This window comes from Lynx rufus, unplaced genomic scaffold, assembly GCF_022079265.1.
Source record: "Lynx rufus isolate CCGP_SWC_20201006 ecotype Redwood Valley unplaced genomic scaffold, mLynRuf1.p SCAF_4, whole genome shotgun sequence".
Lineage (NCBI taxonomy): Eukaryota > Metazoa > Chordata > Mammalia > Carnivora > Felidae > Lynx > Lynx rufus.
This window is the reverse complement of record NW_025814856.1, coordinates 15,296,832-15,322,071: the sequence shown is the minus strand read 5'-3', so window position 1 is coordinate 15,322,071 and position 25,240 is coordinate 15,296,832. Positions and strand designations below refer to the sequence as shown.

The following is a 25,240-nucleotide window of genomic DNA, read 5'->3' as shown; positions in this document are numbered from 1 at the left end:
AAGCTGCTTCTGTCCCACCGCCCGCCCCGCACCCCCTCCTCCCCCACCCACCGCCCCGTCTGTTGTGATCGTTTTGGCTGAAGTCTGTGAAGGAAAACCAGCCGCACACAGGGACGTAGCTGGAAAAGGGAAGACGTCAGGGACCCCTGGCATGGGTGTGGGAGACCCCTTGGACCCCATTTTGAAAACCGCCAGGCGACCGAGAACAAACTGAGGGTTGATGGGGGGTGGGAGGGACAGGGGGGTGGGGGATGGGTACTGAGGAGGGCACCTTTTGGGATGAGCACTGGGTGTCGTATGGAAACCAATCTGACAATAAATTTCATACATTGAAAAAAAAAAAAAAAAGGAAAGAAAACCACCAGGCGGGTAACAGTTGTACTTGGTACAAAAGCCAAGCGGTACAAAGTAACAGACAGTGAAAACTCGGGCTTGGTGTCTCCCCCAGGCGCACCTGCTTCCCTCCCCAGGGACCAGGAATATTAGCCGTTCATCCTGCTTCCTTCCAGAGACATTGTACCTTCCCCACCAGGGCCTTCCTGCTGGCGGCATCCAGGGCACACGGCCTTTGCTCTGTCCGTCCAGCCTGGGGCGCGGCAGACATGGCCAAAGAGCCCTCCGGGGAGGGGGACCGGATTTCTACCCCCACCGGCGACGGGTAGGCGCGACTCTCCCTCAGCCTCGCTAATACAGCGTAGGGACCAGATGCGAGGTCGGGCCCCAGGGCGTCCCCGCTGAGCCTCAGCGTGGGCCCGGGAAGTGGAACCTATCTGGGCAGCCCGGCGAGGGTGCTCCTTCTGTGCGACAACCAGTCACCCAGGGCTTCCTGAGCGTCTACGCCCTGGGACGCGTCCTTCGGCCACCTCCAGCCCCTGGGCCCGTGACAGATCCCTGGGGGGCCCCGATGAAAAAGCAGTTTCTCTTTCAGGGGGCCCGCGGTGAGGTCCCAGGGCCTGCCGTTTTGGACGAGCGCCCGGGTCTTGGTGTCACACACTAATCGGCAAGTGTCTCGACACGATCCTCAAACTCCAGCATAAATAAGAGGCACCAGAGGGCTTGCCCCAAACACAGCTTCCGGGTCCGACACCCGCCCCCGGGGATTCTGATTCTGCAGGTCCGGGGTGAGGCCCTGAGAACCTTTCTTCTCAACAAGCTCCCACGTGATGCGGGTGCGGCCAGCCCCCAGACCACCCCTGGAGTTCGCGCTGGTTCTGGGCCCTGCCTAGCTCCGCTGAGCCCCGTAACTGCCCAGTGCGCGACCGAGATCGGGGGTACTTCGTGGACATGTGGTGAATGTGGTGGGAGGGAAGAGCCAGCGCAAGCCAGTGCCCGGATTCGGCTCTCGGACTAGAAGGAGGAGGGGAGGGGTCCGCACGCCTAACTGTCCACAGCTCAGATCTGAGGTCTGAAGGGTTGTTATCGCCTCTTCGTTCCTCCCCGCCTTCCGACGGTGGGTTACAACTCAGTTCTCGCAGGACGCCTGCGGGGTTCCCTCCAGCCGCATTCAACTTCGTGGGTGCGGGCGTGGGGCTGGCTGTGCCCGAGGCCGGATTTTGCTGGGTGGACACCACGAGGTCAGAAAAGAGCCTGAGAGCTGAGGGTGGAGGTAAGGGGGTGGGGGACGGAGACCGGAGCAATGGCCCGTGGGGTCAGGCTGGTGGGCAGTATAAGGAGGCTGACGGTCTGTAGAAAATTGACATACCCACAGCCCCACTGGGGTCAAGGACCTGTTGGTGCCGAATGGCAGGAGAGGTGGGAGTGGGGTCAGAGGCTGGGGTGCCGGGAGCCAAGGTATGAGGGGCCGCGGTTGCTCTGATGGCGAGATCCGGGAGTTAGGGTCACGGGCGTGAGTGGCCGAGGAGCACGGAAGACATGGCCATGGGGGAGAGGGTTCAAGGAAGCCCTTGGCCAGAGACTGGAGGAGACCTGTACTTCGGTGGAGGGTAAAATACAGTTTCAAGGCCCCCCCACCACCCCATCCTGGGGCACATGGCCTTCCACAGCGTGACTGCACCACTCCAACTAAACCAACGTGTCCTATCTCCCGACTCCTTGGCTGTGGCTGGGCTCGGTGACGTGCTTCGACCCTCACAACGCAGCAGAGGTGACACGAGGTGACTTCTGAGGCCAGGCCTTAAGACGCTCCGCAGCTTTTGCTCACGCCCGAGCCCCACCCCTGCAAAACACAAAACAAAGCAAAACAAAACAAAAAAAACCCATAAGCCCCTCAGAGCCCCCGCACCTGCCTCTCCCGGATGATTTCTGGCTGCAGAGAGTGGAGTGGGAAGGGCTGCAGGGAGGAGGTGGCCTCTTGGGTGATCCAGGCAGGGTGGCTTCTCGTCTGTCCTGGGTCATGGTCGTGCCCAACATCCTCATTCACGACGGGACATGACCCAGCACAAGAGGGCAGCTGGGCAGAATGCAGGGGACAGATTACTGGACCTACTTCCTCTGGTTTGCCAGGCTGGGTTGGCAGCACTTTGTGGGGCAAGACAGCCTGGGAGCTACCAGGCGTGAGAGCAGAGGTGGAGATTAAGGAGGAGAAAAGACTGCCTGGGGAAGAAGGGGTGGTGGAGAGAGAGGCTAGGGAAGGAGATTAGACGAGGTGGGGATAAAAGGCAGTGGTGTGGAGGGGGCAAGGGTAGGCTACTGCCTAGGGGCCACCAGAGTCCCCCAAAGGCCCTCGTGTCCATCTGTGAGACGCCCGTCAATCTGTCTTTGGTGTCCCCAGAGGGGCCCGGGGTCGGAAGCAATCTCTTCTGCCAAGTAGGCAGACAGCGTGGCCCGGGACTGGGTGGCAGAGAGAGCACTGCCAGCCCCTCCCCTCCCCCGGAAATTCACCTACAGGTGTAGCACTTGACCCTGAAAGGCATACCTCCACGCAGGCAAGGAGCCTGGCCTTACCGCGTCCCGGTCAAACAGAACATAAGATTTCGGGATGTTGAGGTTGAGACAGGAAAGGAGAAGTGGGAACGGCTGCGTCAGCATCAGATGTCGCGGATGAGACCCAGAAAGGCAGCATGGGACATGAAGGAGGAGGGTCAGCAGGCCAGATCGGGGGTTGACGCTGCAGGGGGCGCCCCATTAAGGAAACAGAGGCCGAGGCAAAGTCAAGGTTAGAAGACCGTGGTGTGCACCTTCCTGACACTCCTGTCTGTTCCCACTACATCTAGGGCCACGGCCACTGCCTAAATGCCCAGCCCTGTGCGCTGGTGGAGAATCTCCTGGGGATGATATCCAGCCACAAAAGCCAAAGAGAAGCGGCCCTCAGCCAGTGGCGGGCAGGCAGAGATGTGATGGATACGTGCCCGGTTTCCTCAACCCTCTGGCCCCACAGTTGGGGTGACTCTGAGGGGCTCCCTGGGTTCCCCAGGGGGCCTGGGTGCCACTTACCTTCTGCAGGAGTGGCTCTATAATGCTCCCTTTCCTGGCCCCCTTTCCCCTGCCCTGCAGTGTCTCCTGGGATCCGCTGCAAATACATTACTTGCATCTGTGTTCCGTTCCAGGGTTTGCACCTAAAAGGGAAACCCAAATTAAGGCAGGCGTTGGTAATGCTTGCCAAGCTCAGCACCAAATCATTCATTCATATGCATGTATTCATTTAACCTTCTATAAAGTGGGAATTATTAGCCTCGTTTTACAGAAGAGGAAAGAGACAATCGAATGCATAAATAATACACCCAAAGTCACCTCTTTGTCAGCTTAGTTGCCTTTTGCCTCCCTCTTCCCCCATCTGTCTGTGGACGGGCTGCCAGAGAGGGGAGGCCCGACCCCAGAAGACTCCTGGAGTGTTCCTTTGAAGGGCACACGGGGCACCTTGTCTAAAGTCTTCATTCTACGGATGAAGAAACAGAGCCTTGAAGGGACAAGTGACATTTGCAAATCACATTCGCATTCATTTCTGAAATGGTGCTTTGCAGCAATCCTGTGAAGGCCACTAGAGTCCCATTTTACAGAAAAGGAGTGGAGCCCAGAGTGGCGGGCAGGGGGGAAGCCAGCACGGTGGCAGAGCAGGTGCTGGCGGCTGTGGGGAGAGTCGTGGGAAGCATCCTTCGTCACTCCTCCTTAGGCCAGGTGCTCTGTGACACTTTTCACCTCCAAGCTGACCTTGTGCATCCTGCAGCAAGCAAGAGTGCTTGGCGATCTCATGCGATGGAGTGGGAGCCAAGACTTGTCAAGGCGTGGTTACCCGCCCTTGTGTCAGGGGAGAGCTGGGATTTGGCCGCAGCCTCGGTTGGACCATCGCATTAAACAGGAACCTGCGATCAGAAAGAAATGGCTGAAACTCAGCCTACAGACCTGTACTCACTTCGGGCTGGAGGTTCCTTGAGATGAAACTGTTCAGTGGGGTCTGCAGGGGTGGAGACCGGGAGCAGAAAGGGACAGCAAACAGAGGTGGAGGACACAGGGGGCGCCAAAGAGGACCTGTCACGTCTCTCGCGCTATCAGCCGGTTCATTTGGAGAACCAGGATCCAGCGTTGGGGTTTAAATCCTTCCATTTGCAAACTCTAAAAAAAAAAAAAAAGGCTAGTCACTGACCACAAACCCTCTATGCCCTGCCCTCCCTCACCACCCCTCAATACACACACACACACACACACACACACACACACACACACACACTATCTCAGCCTTTGATTGCTTCACAAATTCTGGGAACAGCTCATACTACCTCTCCCCCACTCAACTCCACCCAACCCTACCCTACCCAATCCCCTTAAGGCAGAGCTCCCTAGGGAGAAGCACAGCCGAGTGAGCAGAGAAAATCCTTAGAGTGAGCCCAGCCTTGAGGAACCGGCCACTAGCGCGTGTCGCGGCCACTCATGGACACCCGACCATACAAAAGGAAGAACTCTGTCCCCTTCTCGTCATTCTGAAAGACTGTGAACCCTGGAGTCCTAAATCATCACACAGGAAGCTGAGGACTTCCTGTTCAATCAGGACGCTGAGCCTTGAGTTCATCAAAACTCGAAAAGCTCCAGAAACAAAGACTTCGTGGACAAAACCCCTGAGACCAGAGTAAGTGGCACTTGTTTTTTCTCCTGTCTTGCCAGTTACCACTGAGGGCAATCTTGTTAGAAGACATATATGCAGCCAGGACTGTCGTCCTCGCACCGTAGGACATTCCTGAAAGGTGAGGAATTCTTCGAGGGCCAAGCGAATGTCTAATTAGCCCCTAGATGCATCTACAAGGCAATTAATTATATAGCAATACTGACAAGGGGTGAATTTATGAGACTGTGTGCTCAGATGTAAAACAGGGGTTTTCTTGCTAAAAAAGGAAAGCCTTTCTTGAATGATTGGTTGTTGGTAACCGATTGAGAAAATCAGCCTTTCTAAAGTCTGTTAAGAAACAAGAGGCTCTCTGCGGAAAAACTATTCAGGAGGAAATCACTTGCCAAATTTCCCTATGTAAACAAAACCCAAACATGGTATATGAAGAAGTTGTAGCAAAAGGGAAATATTAATTACAAAAAACACTGCAGGTGCTAGTGACCAATTTCTCGAGAAGACTAGAACCAAGGAGCCTCACAGTCAGGACTGCTGATTTGTCTCTGGAGGAGGTAGGATTTTACCCTCCCGGAGACAGGGAGATGTCCTCTTGGGATGCATCCATTCCGTTCTACTAACAAAGAGGCAGGTCAGACTGTGTTCCGAAGGTGGAGGGGCATGGGAGGGGTGGGGTGGGGGCTACTTGGAGGTATCTATTCCAACTGTTCCTTCATAGAAGAATCTGGAGTGCCCCGATTTTCCGAGTCAGAAGCTCTCAGAAGTTTGCATAGCTTGTCAGCCAGGCGGTCTACTACTCACTGACGCTTGAGTCCCCGCTCCGACTGGGGGGACAGCTCTAGACTATTCAGCCTGTGGGCGGTGAAGGGCCGGTAAAGGTTTAGCCACTGGCCCTCATGGGAAAAAAAGAGCCTTGATTTCTAGTGTTTGTGGATTTCTGTGGCATCGATATCCCCACTGTGGTTGATTTCAAAGCCACCAAACCCCTGAATGCCGAGCTGGGGAGAGGTGGGCACGATCGGTTTTTACGAACCAGCGTAAGCCAGCCCCGGCATGCTACCAGGCTTGGGCGCCTTAGCCCCCCAGACTGCCCTTTCTCTACTCAAAGCCCTCACCAGCTCCCAGGCTAGAGGATCCTGCTGACCACCTCGGGGCTGAGGTCTTGCCGGCCTCAGTTGCACCACGGGCCTTCTGTCTCCCTGCAAGGCCCCTTCCTCCCCACCCCCACCCCATCCCTCTCCCGGACTTGCTTGCGGATTGTTGCCTGGCGCCTGGCAAGTTGGGAAAATAGCCAACGAAGTTGGAGGGGGTGGTGGTGAAGGCGGGTCTCTGTTCAAATGGCCCGGGGGCAATGCTGACTCGGTTTGGCCTCATCTTCGCCCAAATTCCCCAGGACCCCCGGGCTCACGGGCTCAGGCTTGCAGCAGCGGCTCCTTGCGCTGCCAAGCTTCTGGTCGCTTCTGCCGTAAATCTGCCGGCCTACCCAAAAGTGCTGTCTGCCAAGCCCACCTGCCCGTACTGGCAGTGGCGGCAGAAGTCAGAAATTGCCCACACAGCCTGGTTAGTGACTGCCAGCCTGGGTCCCTCCAGAAGGAGAGCCGGTCGGGTATAGGCAAGTCCAGAGCCGGACGAGTGAGCCACACGGACGGATTTGACGGGAAATGACAGCTCCCCAGCCAGGATGCCGGACACCCCCCTGCCCTGTCCCGTGTGCCTTATTTTCCAACGGCCGCTGCAGAAATGTGAATTTTGTAAGCTGGAAACATTCGCTAAGCAATTTAGAAGACTAGAGACTCCAGATTCAGGATGGGAGTGATGATGTGGGCACCGGCTACTTGACTGAGGCCAGCCTGGGACTGGCCTCAGAGAGGGGCCGGTGCAGGGAAGGAGGAACCCCAATATTTACCGAGGGCCCGAAAAATACCGAGGTGTCGCTTTTCTCATACATGCATTACCTTACAGCAGCCCTGCAAGGTAGGTGCTACTTTCCCACAGTACAGAGGAGAACCTAAGGCTCAGAGAGGTAGATTAACTTATCCCAAGTCACACAGCCGGTAGGTTACGCCAAAGCCCATCCATGCTCCCTTTGGGGAAGTGTCTTCAGGAAGTGATTGGAACAGACTGAAAGAGCCTGCTGACCATCAGGAACTGGGGGAAGTCCCACGAAGGCAAGCGATCCAGTGGCCGTTGCGTGTTTTTGTTTGTTTCAAGACAACCCTGGGTGCAAATATCTAAGAGCCAGACTGCACTTTCCTCTGAATCTTCCTCACGGCTCTCACAGGTGGTCTACCGAGTTGCCTGTAGACCCACCTGTGCCACATGTGGGCTGTGTGACATGAGCCAGGCTGACCCACTCTGCGTCCTCAGCGTCCTCATCCACTAAGGGATGGAGCTGGCCTTCTAGAATTTCACTACGGCAGCGCTGTGGGTAGGATAATTTTTGCGTGGCAGGACATCCTTGGCCCTGCCTAACGAATGGCCAGACAGCAGCATCCCTCGTCTCCGGGGCACCACCCCCCCCTCAGAAAAAAAAAAAAAAAGGCCACACATTTTCATGTGCCCCCGGGGCGCTATGTCACCCCTGACTAAGAACCTTTTAGGCCCCCGGAGCCATGAAAATCCCTCTGTAAGTTTTGGACTCTCAGCATCCTTCTGGGGACCCCAAGGCGCAAAATCATTGCTCTGAGATTGGAGGCAGGAGCCCCAGTGATTTCAGGAATGGGCGTGAGAGCCACTCACGCCCGAGTTTGAACTCCACCGTTCGTTCTCATAAATACGTGTCCTTCCCACTTTGAACGTCCGCATCATCGCCTCCAGACAGGGGGACAATAGCGGCACCTGCTTGGGGGCGAGGGGGTTGCCTAGCACTGAGTCCAATGCCAAGACCGCGGGAAGCACCGGTTAGGGGCAGTGGGGCGAGACCTCCCTCCGTCTGCGCTCTGTCTCCAGCCACCAGACTTTTCCTGCACGACACTTACCGTCAAAGCGATGGAATGAACCACTCGTGCGCTCATTTATTTACTGCCTACCCCCCCACCCCCCGCCCCGACCCCGTTAGGCTCCAGGTTCCACCAGGGCAGAGTCGACCCGGGTCCCCCTTACTCCGTGCTGTGTCCCGGGGTCTGGTACACGGTAGGCACTCCGTAAAACAGCTGTCAGGTGGTTGAAGGCTTCTAATCATCCCTGCCTCGTCTTTGTTGTCCAGGGCCCGCCGCCCTCTGACGGCAAAGAAAACAGAGACTCGCTCCAGGATGACAGAGGCCAGCACGGAAATCACAGTCCCGGCAGAGAACTTTGACGTGACGACAGAATATGACTATGAGGGCATAACCCCGTGCCAGAAGGGGGAGGAGAGGGCCTTCGGGGCCCAGCTGCTGCCCCCCTTGTACTCGCTGGTGTTCGTCGTCGGCCTGGTGGGCAACATCCTGGTGCTCCTGGTCCTGATGCAGTACAAGAGGCTCAAGAGTATGACCAGCATCTACCTCCTCAACCTGGCCGTCTCTGACCTGCTTTTCCTCTTCACGCTGCCCTTCTGGATTGACTACAAGCTGAGGGATGACTGGATTTTCAGCGACGGCACCTGTAAGCTGCTCTCGGGGCTCTATTACATAGGCTTGTACAGCGAGATCTTTTTCATCATCTTGCTGACGGTGGACAGGTACCTGGCCATCGTCCACGCCGTGTTCGCCCTGCAGGTTCGCACCGTCCTCTTCGGCATCCTCAGCAGTGCCGTGGCCTGGGGCCTGGCCGTCTCGGCCTCCATCCCGGGCTTTTACTTTTCCAAGACCCAGCGGGAGTTCTCCCACATCACCTGCAGCCTCCACTTCCCTCACGAAAACCTAAAAGCCTGGAAACGGTTCCAGGCTCTGAAGCTGAACACGTTGGGGCTGGTGTTGCCTCTGCTGGTCATGATCGTCTGCTACACCGAGATCGTAAGGATTCTGCTCAGGCGACCCAACGAGAAGAAGGCCAAAGCCGTCCGCCTGATTTTCGTCATCATGATCGTCTTCTTTCTCTTCTGGACCCCTTACAACCTGGCCATGCTGGTCTCTGCCTTCCAAGACACATTTTTCACCGACGAGTGTCGGCAGAGCAAACAGCTGGACGTGGCCATGCAGGTGACGGAGGTGATCGCCTACACGCACTGCTGCGTCAACCCCGTCATCTACGCCTTCGTGGGAGAGAGGTTCCGCAGGTACCTGCGCCAGCTGTTCCACGGGGTCCTGGCCACGCGCCTGGCCAAGTGGCTCCCCTTCCTCTCCGCGGAGAGGCTGGAGAGGACCAGCTCGATGTCGCCCTCCACGGCGGAGCAAGAACTCTCTGCGGGGTTCTGACTCGGGCCCCTGGGAGCCGATCGGGGACCCAGCCGGGGTGACGTGCCAGGCGCGCCGACCCGAGCCCAGGCAGGTTGGGGCTCGTGGCCAGATCCGGACACGTGACCACCACGGAATGTGCAGCCACGTGGGGGTGAGCGAGTTTAAAGGCGGTGCGGGCTGAGTTCCCTCCGGGCCTTGAACCTTCTCCAAGAACTTCTCCCTGGTGGGAAGGAGACGAATGAGCCAAATGGGACATTCCAGAAGACCGGGACCGAGTTTACCTGTGAAGGCCTTGGGCCCAGGCAGGATTTCAGATTCATTCGTGAGCATTAGCATTTGTAAACAGAGCCCCTTGACCCCAGGCAGCCCCTGCCCCTGCTCCCACCACCAGTGAACTTGGAAGCAGTGATTTCCGCTGCTGACTTCGCTCCGAGGGGAGAGCCAATCAGCAGCCAGCAGCCCCTCCCCACCTTCCCCTCCCCTCCCCTCCCCTCCCCTCCTGACCGCTGCAGGGCTTAGGTGCTTGGAAACCCTGAGGAACAGAGAACTCAGTGTGGGACAGGCAGAGCCCTGGTGGCGAAATAGGATTGGGGAACTGCTGTTGGCAGTAGAACTGAGATCTCTGCCCCTCCCCTGCTCAGGCTCTGTCTCTCAAAAATACTAAATAAAAAAAAAATTTTTTTTAAATAGCTTAAAAACACAAAGGGAAAAAGGAAATACCAAAATCACCCATAATCTCACCACCCAAAGACAACTACTGTGCATTCTTCGATGTATTTTCTTAGTTTGCTTTTTTTTTCCCCGTATGTATTTACGATGGTGACAAAGGTGGACTTCAGCTGTTTTCCTGTCGTTGTTGTTGTTTCCCAGGTGAATAGATCAGTTTAAAGCATTGTTTCTGATGGCTGCACTGAACCCCACAGCAGGGATACACCCAATTTACTCCACACGTTTCCCCAGATTTGCTTGCGGGAATCAATTCAATCCGGCAGTGGTGACTGAGGACGTGCTTTTTTCAAAGCGAGTTCTCTGAGCTCTGGGAGGCACACAGGCACAGGGGTGCCCTGGGGCCCGTGGTGCTTGGGCAGCAAAGGGGAGGAAGGCATCCACCAGTCAGAAAACATCCTAAGGTGGGGAGGGGGGGGACGGCAGTGGGGAGCGCCTGGGTGGCTCAGTCATAAGCAGCTGACGTCAGCTCAGGTCATGATCTCACAGTTCGTGGGTTCAAGCTCCACATCGGGCTTTGTGCTGACAGCCCAGAGCCTGCTTGGATTCTCCGTCTCCCTCTCTCTCTGCCCCTCCCTTGCTTGCGCGCTCTCTCAAAAATAAACATTAGAAAATAAAAATAAAAGACAGTACCCTGAGTAAATGGGTGTCCCACCTGGCGACACAGTGACGCCATCGGGCTGGCCACTCTTTTTTTGGACCCTAGAGTTGTCCCTTCAATCAGGGACCTACTCTGTGCACACGCTTCCTTTATGCAAAGCGACTGGTATCATGGAGGTTTGGAAAATGTTTGTCTGGGGAGGAGGAGGTCCCCCTGCCCTGGGCTTACGTTTCCACACAGAAAATATGGCGAATTCCAGGCTTTGAGAGTCAAGGGAGGAGTCAGCTTTCCATTTGTACACTTGCCGGTTCCTCTCTGCAGTGTGGAGAGAAGGAGGCGGAACGGAATTAAGAAACATTTGTCTGCCACTTTGGTAAAATGAGACTGCATCGAAAACCGTACTTGATCGCAAAAATATCACAGTGAGAAATGTTGTCATTCCAACATCCTCCAGTTCCATCTTTGAAATAAGACTTGTTTTGGGGCGCCTGGGTGGCTCAGTCGGTTAAGCGTCCGACTTCAGCTCAGGTCACGATCTCGCGGTCCGTGAGTTTAAGCCCCGCGTCGGGCTCTGTGCTGACCGCTCAGAGCCTGGAGCCTGTTTCCGATTCTGTGTCTCCCTCTCTCTCTGCCCCTCCCCCGTTCATGCTGTGTCTCTCTCTGTCTCAAAAATAAATAAACGTTAAAAAAAATTAAAAAAAAAATGAAATAAGACTTGTTTTTTTGACGTGTCAACAAGGCAGTGATGTGCACTGCAGAAAACTGGAAACATCTAGAAAGGCCAAAGAAGAAAACGGAAGCACTTGGACCCACTGCCTACAGACAGCCTCTCTTAGCACATTAATGTTGAAGTGCATCTCCTTCCTGGATTGTTTCCGAAATGTACACACACACGCGCAATCACGCTTAACATTTTTTCATGTAGCCGCGGTAAAATTGGACCATAGCAAGCACTCAGTAAATGCTGGTTGAATGGATGAATCTCTGAAACCCCCATTTCTGTATAAAGTGAGGATAAACCTAGTGTCTACCCCCATGGGGCTGTTAAATGAAACAAAGCAAGGAAAGCAGGTTGATCTCTTTTTTTCCTTTAAGTTTTTATTTTAGGGGCGCCTGAGTGGCTCAGTTGGTTAAGCGTCCAACTTCGGCTCATGATCTCGCTGTTTATGGGTTTGAGCCCCGCGTCGGGCTCTGGGCTGACAGCTCAGAACCTGGAGCCTGCTTCGGATTCTGTGTCTCCCTCTCTCTCTGCCCCTCCCCTGCTCTCTCTCTCTCTCTCTCTCTCTGTCTCTCAAAACTAAACATTAAAAAAATTTTTTTTAAGTTTTTACGTTAATTCCAGTTAGTTGACATACAGTGTAATATTAGATTCTGGAGTACGATGGCGTCATTCGGCACCGCCATACATCACGTGTTACTCATCACGACAAGTGCCCTCCTTCATCCCCATCACCTATTTCACCCATCCCCTCCCCCCACCGCCACCTGCCCTCCGGTCACCATCAGTTTGTTCTCTCTGGTTAGGAGTCCGTTTCTTGGGTGATCTTTCTCCAGGTCTCAGATAAGAAATCTAACACCCCCTGACGGTGCCCCTCCTCAGTTACTCATGGCACCTCTAGCCCTTCCTGTCCCTTGTCTTCCTGTCCCCCCCCCCTTCCCTCCTTGCTTCTGTGCGTGCCGGTCACGCCCCGCCTCCATGTTATTGCTGTTTCTATCATTTCATCCTTCGGAAAGGTGGCCAAAATAGCACAAAGAACTCCCACATTCCTCATCCAGATTCCCCAGCTATCGGCATTTTACTACATTTGTTTTAATTCGTCATTCTCTCTCTCCCTCCCTCCCTCTCTCTCTCTCTCTCTCTCTCTCTCAACAGATAGACAGGCGGATCGATGTATACAAACGTACTATTTTTCAGGACCATTTGAGGGCAGGTCGCAAATATGATGCCTTGTCAGCTTTTCATCCCTCGGAATGATTTTACCAGTGACAAGGATGCTCTCCCACATCATCGAAACAGGAAGCTCACCTGACTCACACAATATCATCATGGCACTGTAACCCTCTTTCCGATTTTGCCCGCTTTGCAAATATTGTCCTTCAGAGTCCCAGGGTCTAGAATCACTGTTTACTTAGCGGTGATGGCTTTCTACCCGTTCGTCAGACCTTTCTTGTCTTTACTGACCACGGCATTTTGAACGCTACAGTCACCCGGCAGACGGTTCCTTGTTGTGGGTTTCCTGATGTTTCCTCATGATTCCATTCGGGTTATGCCACTGGAGCAGGAATCTCCCAGAAGTGAGACGTGAGATAACGTGTCCTCGGGGCATCATATCGGAAGTCACGTGGTGCCACCGAGGATGTTGAACTTCACCACTTGATTTAGAAAGCTTCCACCAGGTTTCTCCACTGTGAAGTATGTGGTACTTATTTATCAATAAATGTCTATTATTAGTTGGCATTTCACTATATAGAAAAGGCACCTTTTCTCCTCCACTTACGTATTTATTCATTTATTTATATCATCATGACCTCACGGATTCCTTTTTTGTTCAGTGGGATACAATCTGATATTACCTTTCTTGTTTTGCTATACAAATCGTCCCAGATCTATCCAGTGGGAGCCCGTCCAGCTCGATCCGATGTCTTTTGCTTCTCTTCCCATCAGTCTTTGAGCCCTTTCTTACTTTTTTGGCCCATAAGGTGTCAGATTCTGCACAGTCCAAGCAACCATCGACAAAGGAAAAAGGCAATCTATGGGATAGGAGAAAATATTTGTAAGCCACCTATCCATAAGGGGTTCACATCCAACACATACGAGGAACTCGTACAACTCAACAGCCAAAATAACAAATAATCCAGTTTAAAAAGAAGCAAAAGACCTGCATAGACATTTTTCCAAAGAAGATACACAAATAGCCAACGGACACGTGACAAGGTGCTCAACATCACTCCTCATCGGGGAAATGGCAACTGAAACCACAGTGAAATATCACCTCACACCTGTTAGAATGTCTATTATCAAAAAGACAAGAGAACAAATTCTGGTGATAACATGGGGGATAGGGAACCCTGTACTCCGGTGGTGGGAATGTCAGCTCAGTGGGTTGAGCGTCCGACTTCGGCTCAGGTCACGATCTGGCAGTTGGTGAGTTCGAGCCCCACGTCGGGCTCTGGGCTGACGGCTCGGAGCCTGGAGCCTGCTTCGGATCCCGTGTCTCCCTCTCTCTCTGCCCCTCCCCCGCTTGTGTGTGCGTGCACGCACACTCTCTCTCTCTCTCAGAAATAATAAATGAATCTTTTATTTAAAAAAAAAAAAGGAGGTTCCTCAAGAAACTAAAGATAGAGCTTCCATTTGATCCAGCAATCCCACTTCGGGGTACATATCCAAAAGAAATAAAATAATTATCTCAAAGAGATGTCTGTATTCCCATGGTCACTGCAGCACTTTCCCCAATAGCCGAGGCATAGAAACATCACAAGTCTCCATCAACAGATGAGTGAAAACAAAATGGAATGACCAAAAGAGGCGCCTGGGTGGCTCAGTCGGCTAAGCATCTTACTCTTGATCTCAGCTCAGGTCATGATCTCACGGTCTGTGGGCTTGAGCCCTGCATCGGGGCTCTGTGCTGACAGTGTGGAGCCTGCCTGGGATTCTTGCCCTCCCCCTCTCTCAGCCCCTCCCCTCCTCTCTAAATAAATAAATAAATAAGTAAATAAACATTAAAAAAATGGAGTGACCAAAAGCAGAAGTCCTATTCTAAGGATTTCCCCCAGTCAACATATAATCACTCTACATGTTTAAGGCACACAGCATGCTGCCTTGATTTACGTATATTGGGAGATGATTACCACCATAGGTTCAGCTAACATCTGCCTCCTCATTTACAATTAAAAAAAAGAAGAAGAAGAAAAGAGGAAAAAGTTTTTCTCCTCGTGATGAGAACTCCTCTCTTAACACCTTTCCTATATATCACACGGCAGCGTTGTCTGTGGTCATCAGGTCACACATCACGTCCCTAGGACTTACTAATCCTTTGCAAGTTTGTACCTTCTGACCCCTTTCCTCCAATTCTCTCTCCTCCACCCTCTGCCTCTGGTGACTACAGATCTTGTCTCATTTTCTCTGAGTTTGTTGTCGCTGTTGTGTTTTTAGATCCCACATACAGATGAGATCACAGAGTATTTGTCTTTCTCTGACTTATTTCACTTGGCATAATGCCTTCAAGGTCCATCCAGGTTGGCACACATGGTAGGATTTCCTTGTTTTTAATGGCTGAGTAATATCCCATTGTGTATATATATATTCTTTATCCATTCATCCACCGATGAACACTTAACGTGGTTTCCATGCTGTGGCTATTATAAATAACGCTGCTCTGAACATGGAGGTGCAGATATCTTTTCAAGTGAGTGCTCTCATTTCCTTTGGACATATTCTGAGGAGCGGAATTGCTGGATCAGGGGATTGTTCTATTTTTAGTTCTTTGAGGAAACCCCATACTGTTTTCTATAATGGCTCTTCCCATTTACAATCTCAACAGTGCACAAGTGTTCTCTTTGTCCACATCCACACCGGCATTTGTTACCTCTTTGTCTTTTCGAGGACGGTCTTTAAAACAGGTGTGAGGTGATACCTCATTGTGACTTGAATTTGCATCTCCCTGATGACAAGTGATGACAAGTGAGCATCTTTTCATATACCTGTTGGCCTTGCGTCCATCTTCTTTGGAGAAATACCTATTCAGGTACTTTGCCCATTTTTTATTTGGGTTACTTGTTGTTTGTTGTCTTTGTTTGTTTCAGCTTGTTTTTTTGTTTTGTTTTGTTTTGTTTTGTTTGTGATTGAGTTCCACGAGTTATTTACCTATTTGGGATGTTAACCCCTTATCGGACATATGGTTGGCAAATTTTTTTTTCCATTCCAAAGCTTGTCCTTTCACTTTGTTGATAGTTTCTTCTGCTGTGCAGAATCTTTTTAGTTTGATGTGGACTCACTTGATTATTTTTTATTTTGTTGCCTATGCTTAAGGTATCACACTCAAAAAAAAATCATTATCAAGGCCCATGTCAAGGAGCTCTATTCCAGTGTTTTCTTCTAGGAGTTTCATGTTTCAGGTCTAATATGGAAGTCTTTAATCCATTTTGAGTTAATTTTTGTGAGCGGTATAAGATACGGGTTCAGTTTCATCCTTTTATGTGTAATATCCAATAAGTTCTGGTATGTTGTTTTCATTTTTGTTTGTCCCGGGGAACTTTTGTATCTCCCCCTTTCATTTCTTCTTTGGTTCATCAAATGTTCAGAAGGGTGTTGTTTAATTTCCCTATGTTTGTGATTTGTGTAGCTTTCTTTTTGTTGCTGACTTCTAGTTTCATGCCATTGTGGTCTGAGAAGATACTTGGTATGATTTCAGTCTTGTCGCATTTGCTAAGACTTGTTTTGTGGCCTAACATATGGTCTGTCCTGGGGAATGTTTCATGTATCCTTAAGGGGATTATGTATTCCGCTCTTGTCAGATGGGATTATTATTAAAAAGGTGATTCTAATAACTTACGCTTGAGAAACTCCGACCAGACGGAATGGATTTTGATTTTTCCACATGTAGTGGACCCTATATCGGCAGGCATGAATAGACACCCTGATATTGGCTGACTTCTACGTTTCCTTCCCTGTCACACTCATTCCTCCTCTCAGTCAGGCACTCTGAACTCAGTGCCATCACGAGCACCTTCTACCTTGACATTTGCTGGGTAAAATTTTGAAGAAAGAAAAGTGATTTTGAAGTCCGTGGCTGTCACTCTGTTCAGACGTAGTTCGGTGCAATCGAATCTCTGTGTTGTGCAAGAATTTGGACGCGGTAGGGTTTTCCTGCTCTGAAGTTGTCCAATATTTATTCTGGTCCTTCATTTCCCATTCCTCCTTTCCGTGGCAGGAGTTCAAGAACGGTGTAAAGACTGATACCTGGATGGCAGGAAAGGAACAAGGGTCATGTCTAAGGAGAGCTGGTAGGGCTCTCATTCTGTCTCCACCCCTGGGCACTGTGCCTCCTGGAAGCAGGAGAGGGTTATTCAGGTTACCTCCATCCCCCTGCCATGCCCCATGGTAGGGAGCACTTGCTTAACTAGAGTTTCCCTCCAGATTTAGCCTCACACCTGTTACCCTGCCCCCACCCCCCTGGAGCATCTCCATCGTCCCGCTGCCATGGGTGGGTGGGCTTGCTTGCCTTGGGCCAAGGCTTTGGGATCACTTAACGCACAGGGACCCTGGAAGCCTGGAGCTATGAGATGTTCTGAAGCCATCAACATAAGTTTCAGACACAACTAAATTATAGAAACCCTGTAAGTCTCTTTTGCTACCTGGCCTTGTAGGAAAGCAAGGGGAAACAGTCCTTGGGACAGGGCACTGAAAGGGGAAAAGTAGGGTTGCTAGTAAATTTCATTTATCCGTTCATGTGTTTATTCATCCCAAATGGCACTACCCACTCACCCATTCATCCATCCCTTCATTCAGGACAAGCTCCTTGAGCCAGAGACCTGGGGTATGTAGACCACTGGGAGAAACACTTGCCACGCCCACGGGCACTGGAGCCTTCCATGTGCCAGGATGGGGCAGGAGCCACCATAAGATGGTCAATGGGGGGAAATACGCCCAATGAGTTGATTTTGAGCATAGACTTGGAAGGCCAGCACCAAATTACTTTGCAGCTTTTGTTCAACCTCCAGAGCATTTTGTCTCGGCCCTTAATTCAACAAATCTAAAACTCACTTGCAGAAACCAGGTGAGACATTCTAAGCAAATTTCAAAAAAGAAAAGAATTCTACTAAGGGGAAATGTGCCTGCGTTGTAGATCAACGCCCATTACAAAGTGGGCAATACAAAGATGTGATGCCAAACAACAACAACACAAACCCACTAAAACTACAAATTAAGACAAAGTGGCCAAAAGTCAACGCCTGTAATACATAAGGCAATCTTAGAAATCAATAGGAAAACCATCGGGATTTTCCTATCACACAGCTGTCCCGCGCGCCCAACTGGTTTATCAAATGAACGGAAGTGTAGACAGGTACAGAAGAGACACAATAGCCATTAACGTACTAATCACGATAGTAATGAAAGAAACACTCATGGAAACGAGATACTTCTTTGGCTTGATGAGAGGGTGGAGAGACTTGAATTCCATTAATGAAAATGCCCGCTGCAGCTAAGCACTTGGCAAACGATGTTTAACAACTATGGAAGGCGTCCCCTCCCAGGGCGAACCCCTCATTTTATTAGCCCTTCTTTCAAGTTTGCCTCCGAAGAAAGCTTTGGTGCATTTTGTCTGAAACGGTGTCACACTCCAGCGATTTCCTCCCACTACTCTGACGCCCAGATACCTTCAGGAAGCTGACACATTGTAACGTTCACACTTGACCTCACCCCGGGGGCTTGTCCACACAGCTATTTTGCCCTGCGGCATTTGTTTAACTCAATATTTGGTTCCCAAGAGGAAGACTAAAAAGGAGAAGTCACCCCCGTAATTTGAATTTTGAATGCGTGTCTTTGTAAAACTGCAGAGTTCAAGCAGCTATGTACTTCTCCTGTTTTGTCAAAACTCGATTTGCTGCATCGTCTCCAGGAAGCAAGGCTGCGCTGTCCCGAAAGTAAGTAACAATAGGCATCACTAAATGTGACCACGGAAAGGCTGCAAGGATGTTGTCCACATGAGGAGGGAGAACCAGAAAGGCCCTGGAGGGCCAGCATTCATTTAAAGCAGTGGATAAAATAGCTTCTTCCTGCTTTGAGGAAACACCTTTTGTACACTGAGGACAAACAGAGGGGCAAACAAACAACAACAACAACAACAACAACAAAATGACCAGTAAGATGCTACAGCCAGCTTGTAACAGTCTCCAAACACCAACTGTGTGATCCAATTCCATGATGAGTTATGTAACATCGGTACCTTGAAATTGGAGGTGGTCCGGAATATTTGCACCAGGGAAATTGGCGAACGCTACAAATCCGGGCTTGTTCTGAAGGAGAGTTGTAAACACCTAACCAGGATCCCAGTATTGATAGTACGTTTGCGAAATGGAGTATTAAGCTGACATCAATATTAATGTAGGAAAAAATGTTTCATCATAAAACAGTATGTGCCTGCAAAAAAAAAAAAAAAAAACAAATGAACTTAGACCCTCATCTCACACCAAGAAAAGATTAATTCAAATGAATCACAGACTTAAAAAAATAGTTACAAACAGAGAGGGAAGGAGGCAAACCACAAGAGACTCTTAAATACAGAGAACAAACTGAGGGTTGATGGGGGTGGGGGTGGGGGAGAGGGGAAAGTGGGTGATGGGCATTGAGGAGAGCACCTGTTGGGATGAGCACTGGGTGTTGTATGGAAGCCAATTTGACAATAAATTATATTAAAAAATAATAAAGTGGGACTTAAAAAAATGAAACATAGACTTAGATGTAAGAGCTAAAACAATAAACTTGTAGAAGAAAACACAGAAGGAAGTCTTCAGACTTTGGGCTAGGTCAAGAAAACAATCCCATTTATACAATGGCATCAAAAAAGAATGAAATACCTCGGAATAAATTTAACCAAGGAGGTGAAAGATCTGTACTTTGAAAATAGCAAGAAATTGAAGACACAAATAAATGGAAAGACTGTGTTCGCGGATCAGAAGACTTTAACATTGTCAAAAACGTTCGTTCCACCCAAAGTCATCTGCCGATTGGTCAAACCAACCCCTATCCAAATCCCAATGGCGCTGTTCACGGAAACAGAAAAACAAAAGTTTCTTTGCAATTTGTGTGGAACCGTAAAAATCCCTGAATAGCCAATGCAATCCCGAGAAAGCAGAATAAAGCTGGAGGCATCACAATTCCCGATTTCAAACTTCATTACAGAGCCAGCGATCAGAACGGTACAGGAACGGCACAAAAACAGACGCACAGACCAACAGAACAGAACCCAGAAATAAGCCCCCACACACGCCATCAACTCATATTTGACAAAGGAGCTGAGAGTAGTCTGTACTCAGCACTTCAGTAAGCAGAGCGGGGGACACTGGATATTCACACGCAAAAGAGGGAAACCGGACCCCTGCCTGACACCACTCACAAAAGCCAACTTGAAATGGAGTATAGACTTCAACATGAGACCTGACACTGTGAAACTGCTAGAAGAAAACAGAGGGAACAGCGCCCTGTCGTTAGTGTTGGCAACGATGTTTCGGAGGAGGTGTGAGCACGAGCAAGGAGGCAAAAATCAACAAGGAAGGAACTACATCAAACTCAGCGAGTTCCGCACAGCAAAGGAAACAGTCAGCAGAATGAAAAGGCATCCTGCTGAATGGGAGAAAATATTCGCAAGTCATGTAACCACTGAGGGGTTAATATCCAAAATATACAAGGAACCCGTGGCAACCAGAATATTCAGATGTTGGTGGGGTTGGCTCAGCACTGTTATCGACAGCAGCCTTCAGCCAAAAAGGGTAGAGTCCTTTGTTTCTCCCTCTATCCTGCTGTCTTCCTTTCTTTAATTTTTTTTTAACATTTATTTATTATTGAGAGAGCAAGAGAGAGAGAGACAGAGCACAAGCAGGGGGCGGGCAGAGAGAGAGGGAGACGCAGAATCCGAAGCAGGCTCCAGGCTCCGAGCTGTCAGCACAGAGCCCAACTCGGGGCTCAAACTCACCAACCGTGAGATCATGACCCGAGCCCAAGTCGGTCGCTCAGCAAACTGAGCCACCCAGGCTCCCCTTGCTGTCTTCCTTTCTGAGAAGAAAGCATCCTGTCTGTGCGGTCCAGGGACGGCTGGGCCAAAGGGTCTGAGCTGGCGGTCCTAGCGTCCCCTTCCTCCCTTGACTGAGTTGGATTTACCCACATCAACTTTCATGCCTCTGCCTTCCCTCCTCCCTGAGTTGATCTCTCTGCAAAAGACCTTAGAGTTGCAGAAGCTTCTCCTCGCCCTCACTCTACAGGACCTGAAAAACCACACAGACTCCTTTCCCAAGAATATCATGTATCAGAACACGAGGACACAGCAGGTAAAACTACCATTGTGGGTGATGAGCCGATAAACAAAATGTAAATGTGGTTATGTCCATGCAAAGCTGTATTATTCAGCAATAAAAAAAAAAATGAAGCACCGGGAGTGCCTGGGTGGCTCAGTGGGTTAAGCGCTGGACTTCGGCTCAGGTCACGATCTCACGGTTTGTTGAGTTCGAGCCCCGTGTCGGCTCTCTGCTGTCGGCACAGAGCCCACGTTGGATCCTCTGTCTCCCTCTCGCTCTCTCTGCCCCTCCCCCACCCTCTTTCAAAAGTAAACATTTTAAAAATTATAGAGAAAAAAGGGATTACTGGTACACGAGACCTTGAAATGTGCTAAGTGAAAGCAGCCAGTCACAAACAAACCACCTATCCTGGGATTCCCTCCATGCTCAATGCCTGGAACAGGCCAATCTATAGGGATAGAAAAGAAGACGAGGGGTTGCCTAAGGCTAGGGCAGTGGTGCAGGGTTGTTGGTGAGAAAGGAGGAGCGACCACTTAGAGGTACAGGGCTGGACGGGGTCCAGCAGGGACCTGACCACCAGAAGCCTTGGAGATCAACTGAAGGTTAGGATCTTACCCAACAGCAAACGGGTCTTAAGCTTGGGAGTGCCTTGACCGGATTTGCGATTTGCGTTTGAGAAAGATCATCTTGGCCGTGGCAAGGATTAGGAGAGGGTAAGACAGGAGATGGGGACTGTTTATTGGGAGGAGGTTCTCAAGGGGTGACAGGATGGTGGTCCGACACAGGGCGGTGGCACGGAGGACAGAGCCAGGTGGATAGGAATTCAGGAAGAAGGATGGGCCGCACTGTGCTGACGACGTGGGGGTGAAGGGCAAGGACTCCCAGCTGTCTGCCTCTAGTGGAGGGTGTTACCATTTGCTGAGTGTGTGAACTCAGCTTGGGCGGGGGGAGGGGCGTGATGACGACTTGGGTTCTGGGTGGACACGTTTCCGGTGACTACAAGATGCCCAGGGGGTACCTGGAGACAGGCGCTCCCGGAAGATCTGCTAAACGTCAGCGTTTAGGAACCAAGAAATCTCAAACAGAATCTGGATTTCTGGCCAGAACATCTAGCCGCTCTGGACTTGGCATTCACTCTTTCCCAGGGGTCAGCAAACTGCAATCTGCACATGAGATCTGACCCTGGGCTTGTGTTTGTATGACCCCTAGAGCTAAGAACTTTTTTACATTCTTACGGGGTTCTTGAAACAAAGAAGAGTAAGTGACAGAGGTGACATGTGGCCCACAAGGCCTACAGTACTCGTGGCCGCTGGCCCTTTAGAAAAACGTTTGCCGCCCCTGCCCTTGGCAGTCACCTGCTCCTGCTGAGTTGTGGTCGCCACCTTTCTGAAGCTCTCTCGCTCCCTGGGTGCCCCAGTCCCCACCGCTCCCTATCACCCCCACCCAGCCTGCCTCACCCGTGTGCGGTTTCTCCCTGGCCCCCAGCTGGACCCCGCCTCAGGAAGTGTGACAAATGAGAATAGGGGAGAAGCCAAAGCAAACAACCTCCCAGAAACAGGCAGGGAGAAGCCTGCAAGGAACGAAGAACACTAGCAGGGTCATTTTCTAGGTGAGAAGACCGAGCATTCCAGGAAACGAGTGCCGGACAGGGTGTCTGGCCGGCTGAGTAGCTGGGGTGGGGGGGTGGGGCTTGCCGAGGGAGTGTGGGGGCCGTGAGCGTCCGCGGAACAGGGAACACAGGCATCAGATTGGAGTAGGTTGGGGACAGGTGGCTTGAAGTTTGGCTGTGAAGAGGAGGGGGCGAAACAGAGCAGTGGCTGGAGGGATCCAGGGAAAGACTTCATCAAACGGGAGAGGGAGAGGTGGAAGCCGATGGGGCGGTGTCTGCGGAGGGGACAGGGCGGGGCCGGACTCACCTTCACCGTGTGTCCCGTGAGGACAAGGCTGGGAGGGGTGAAGGAGTAGGCGAAATGCAAGGGTTTCTAGCAAGAGTGAAGACTGTTTCGTCCTGATGGCTTCTGTTTTCTTGGCGAAATTGCCTTGGTGACATTTTCTTGGGGCCACCTGCTGAGGAGGGCAGGGGGACAGCTGGGAGAATTCTAGAGTGAGGTTTGAAACACGTGTGGCGCAGAGTGGGGGGAAACTCAGAACTGTCGTCAGGTGGCCCCGAGAAGCCCACCAAGCCTTGCGGCTGTGGCTCGTGGGGACTCCTGCTGTTCTAGGCTTCGCGATGTCCCCTGAGCCCAGGTTGCAGCCTGGGCATGCTGGACCCGAGCCCGTGAGTCTCGAAGGGGGACCTGTCTCCCCCTCCCTCGCTGCCTCCAGGAACACCGTTTAACTGGCCGCAAGTTAACACTTGGCAAACACAAAAACATCCGAATCCACACCCTCCAACCGGAATTTTCAGCCGAGCAGGAAAGATGCGTCTCTTCGTGTGAAATGTGCTACGTTTACAATTTAAAACCCAAAGAGGGGCGCCGGGTGGCTCAGTCGGTTAGGCCTCGGGGTCTTGGTTTCACGATCTCGCGGAACATGGGTTCAAGCCCCGCGCTGGGCTCTGCGCTGACAGCACAGAGCCTCCTTGGGATTCTCTCTCTCTCCCTCTCTCTCTCTGCCCCTCCCCTGCTCATGCTCTCTCTCTCTCTCTCTCTCTCAAAATAAACTTAAAAAAAATTTTTTTTAATGCAGAAGAAAAGAAAAGCAGAAGGAGCCCTTCCTTAAAAATCTTGCCTTCAAAACCGATGCAACTAAACACGAGTCACCACTTAGCATCTGCCTCGTAGCCCGGCAGACTCACCTTGGGGCTGGGAGAAAAGACACAGACCCAAGGGTTCTGCATTTTGCTGCGACTTCTTTCCAACCAGGAACATGTGATTCTGCCAACACCATGCTTGTTCCCTTTTTTCTTTTTTTTTTTTGTTTACTTCAACCGCATTGGGTTGTAAAAGCAATGAGCTGGTCATGATGAAGGAAACTTCCTGAAAAGGAAAGAGAACCTAATCCTCTTTTATGAACCTGTTTGTTTATTTATTTATTTATTCATTTTATTTTATGTATTTATTTTTTTGCATGTGCCACTCTCGTCATGCACTTTATAGAGCTGGTCACTAGGCTTTTTTTTCCTTTTTTTTCTTTCTTTTGTCGTCTGTTCTCTCACATTTTCTAAATGTTAACTCCCCTCGGCACTCAGGCGAAGGGGCAGACACGACCCAGGGGGCTGGCGAGGGCCCTTCTGCTGCTCCTGTGGCCGCTGACCCGCGGTGCCCGCCGGGGAACGTCCCTCGGGTGACCTGAGCATCGCCTCCCAGCAGCGATTATTCCGTTCGGCTACCGTGCAGCTGCATGTGCTGCACGCCCGCCTCGCACCCGGGGCTGTGGGTTCCAGGCCCCGCGCCCACAGAGGTGCTGGGAGCGAACGAGGCAGGTGTGAGGTCCGGTGCCAGCATCGCCCAGATTTCACTCCCCGGCGCGGCCTACAGACACGCCTCTCTTTGGGGGCTCAGTCGGTTGAGCGTCCGGCCTCGGCTCGGGTCATGATCTTGCGGCTCGTGGGTTCGAGCCCCGCGGCCGGCTCTGCGCTGACGGCTCAGAGCCTGGTGCCTGCTTCGGATTCTCTGTCTCCCTCTCTCTCTGCTCCCACTCATGCTCGGCCTGTCTCTCCCTCAAAAATAAATAAAAATAAAAAATTTAAAAAATGCCCCTCTTTCGAGAATCTCCATCTGCTCTGCCTCCCTCCTGGCCCCCTATCATTCCCACCACTTTCCACCCCCGCCCCTCTTCACCCTTTGTCCGATGGCTTTCTTCTGGATTCTTAGTAGGGTTTACATCGAACAAAAACTCTCCCTCTCTCTCTCTCTCCCTCTCCGCTTGACCCAATTTTTTGTCAGACTCTTGAACCTTCTCCTAGGCCCATCAGCCCCCTTCCCTCTAAGATCCAGTTTTAGCAAGAACTGCAAAGTCATTTTAGTAAAGACCTCCACCCTCCATATCTCATAGAGCCCCCCTGCCCCATCCTTCCCCAGGAGGCATCTGATCACCCTGAACTGCCCCAGGGAGATCCCCCCCTTCACCTCCGTGTTTCCTGTTTGTCGCTTCCCACCCACGCACCCCTGCCCCTCCACGCCCACTTGCCCGTGCTGTTCGGACTTGAGACATCTTTCTCCCTCACTGCAGAATTCCATCCCGTGTATCTGGGTAGCCTCCCCTCGAATAAAGCCTGCCTCACAGTGCTTGAACAAGAGTCACCGAATGTTCTCTGTCCCCTCGAACCATGCCCACCTCTCCCAGTGAACAGCCGTGTCACCCCGGGCAAGCGACTTCTTACCCTCCACTCTTGAACTTCTTGACCTCAAATCCTTTGCCCCCCACCCTCCACCCCTGCCCCTCCCCCCCCCCCCCCCCGCTCTTAGACCTTGTCACCTCTGGGATCTGCCTTACCAAGAAATCTTTAACTTACCTTCTCCTCCTCTAACCACAACGTCCTACAGTTCCTGTTCTGTCACCCCGGTACTCGTATGCTCCCACCTCGTTTCCGCCCCCCCTCTGGCCTCTGGGTCCCGCCATCTTTCCTGATTC

The 25,240-nt window shown here is 51.5% G+C and overlaps 1 protein-coding gene and 1 long non-coding RNA gene across 13 annotated transcripts; one reads left to right on the top strand and one right to left on the bottom strand.

The window, feature by feature from the left end:
* Nucleotides 1–364: 364 nt before the first annotated feature.
* LOC124525002 (uncharacterized) lies at nucleotides 365–23,272 on the bottom strand. Of its 12 annotated transcripts, XR_006965365.1 has the most exons (6): nucleotides 22,582–23,272; nucleotides 18,601–18,794; nucleotides 12,681–13,405; nucleotides 4,310–4,509; nucleotides 3,691–3,835; nucleotides 365–3,515 (listed from the first exon to the last, which is right to left on the bottom strand). It is a non-coding gene; the product is annotated as an uncharacterized LOC124525002 (long non-coding RNA). The 12 variants fall into 12 exon arrangements; XR_006965366.1 differs by lacking the exon at nucleotides 12,681–13,405; XR_006965371.1 differs by lacking the exons at nucleotides 18,601–18,794; nucleotides 22,582–23,272 and adding an exon at nucleotides 15,356–15,602.
* On the top strand, nucleotides 8,263–10,219 carry LOC124525001 (C-C chemokine receptor type 1-like). The gene has a single exon (XM_047097447.1). It carries the CDS (start codon nucleotides 8,263–8,265, stop codon nucleotides 9,343–9,345), a length of 1,083 nt encoding a protein of 360 aa, XP_046953403.1. The 3' UTR covers nucleotides 9,346–10,219.
* Nucleotides 23,273–25,240: the final 1,968 nt, after the last annotated feature.

Coding starts and splice junctions, on each gene's coding strand:
- LOC124525001 (XM_047097447.1), top strand. CDS start 8,263: ATGACAGAGGCCAGCACGGAAATCACAGTCCCGGCAGAGAACTTTGAC.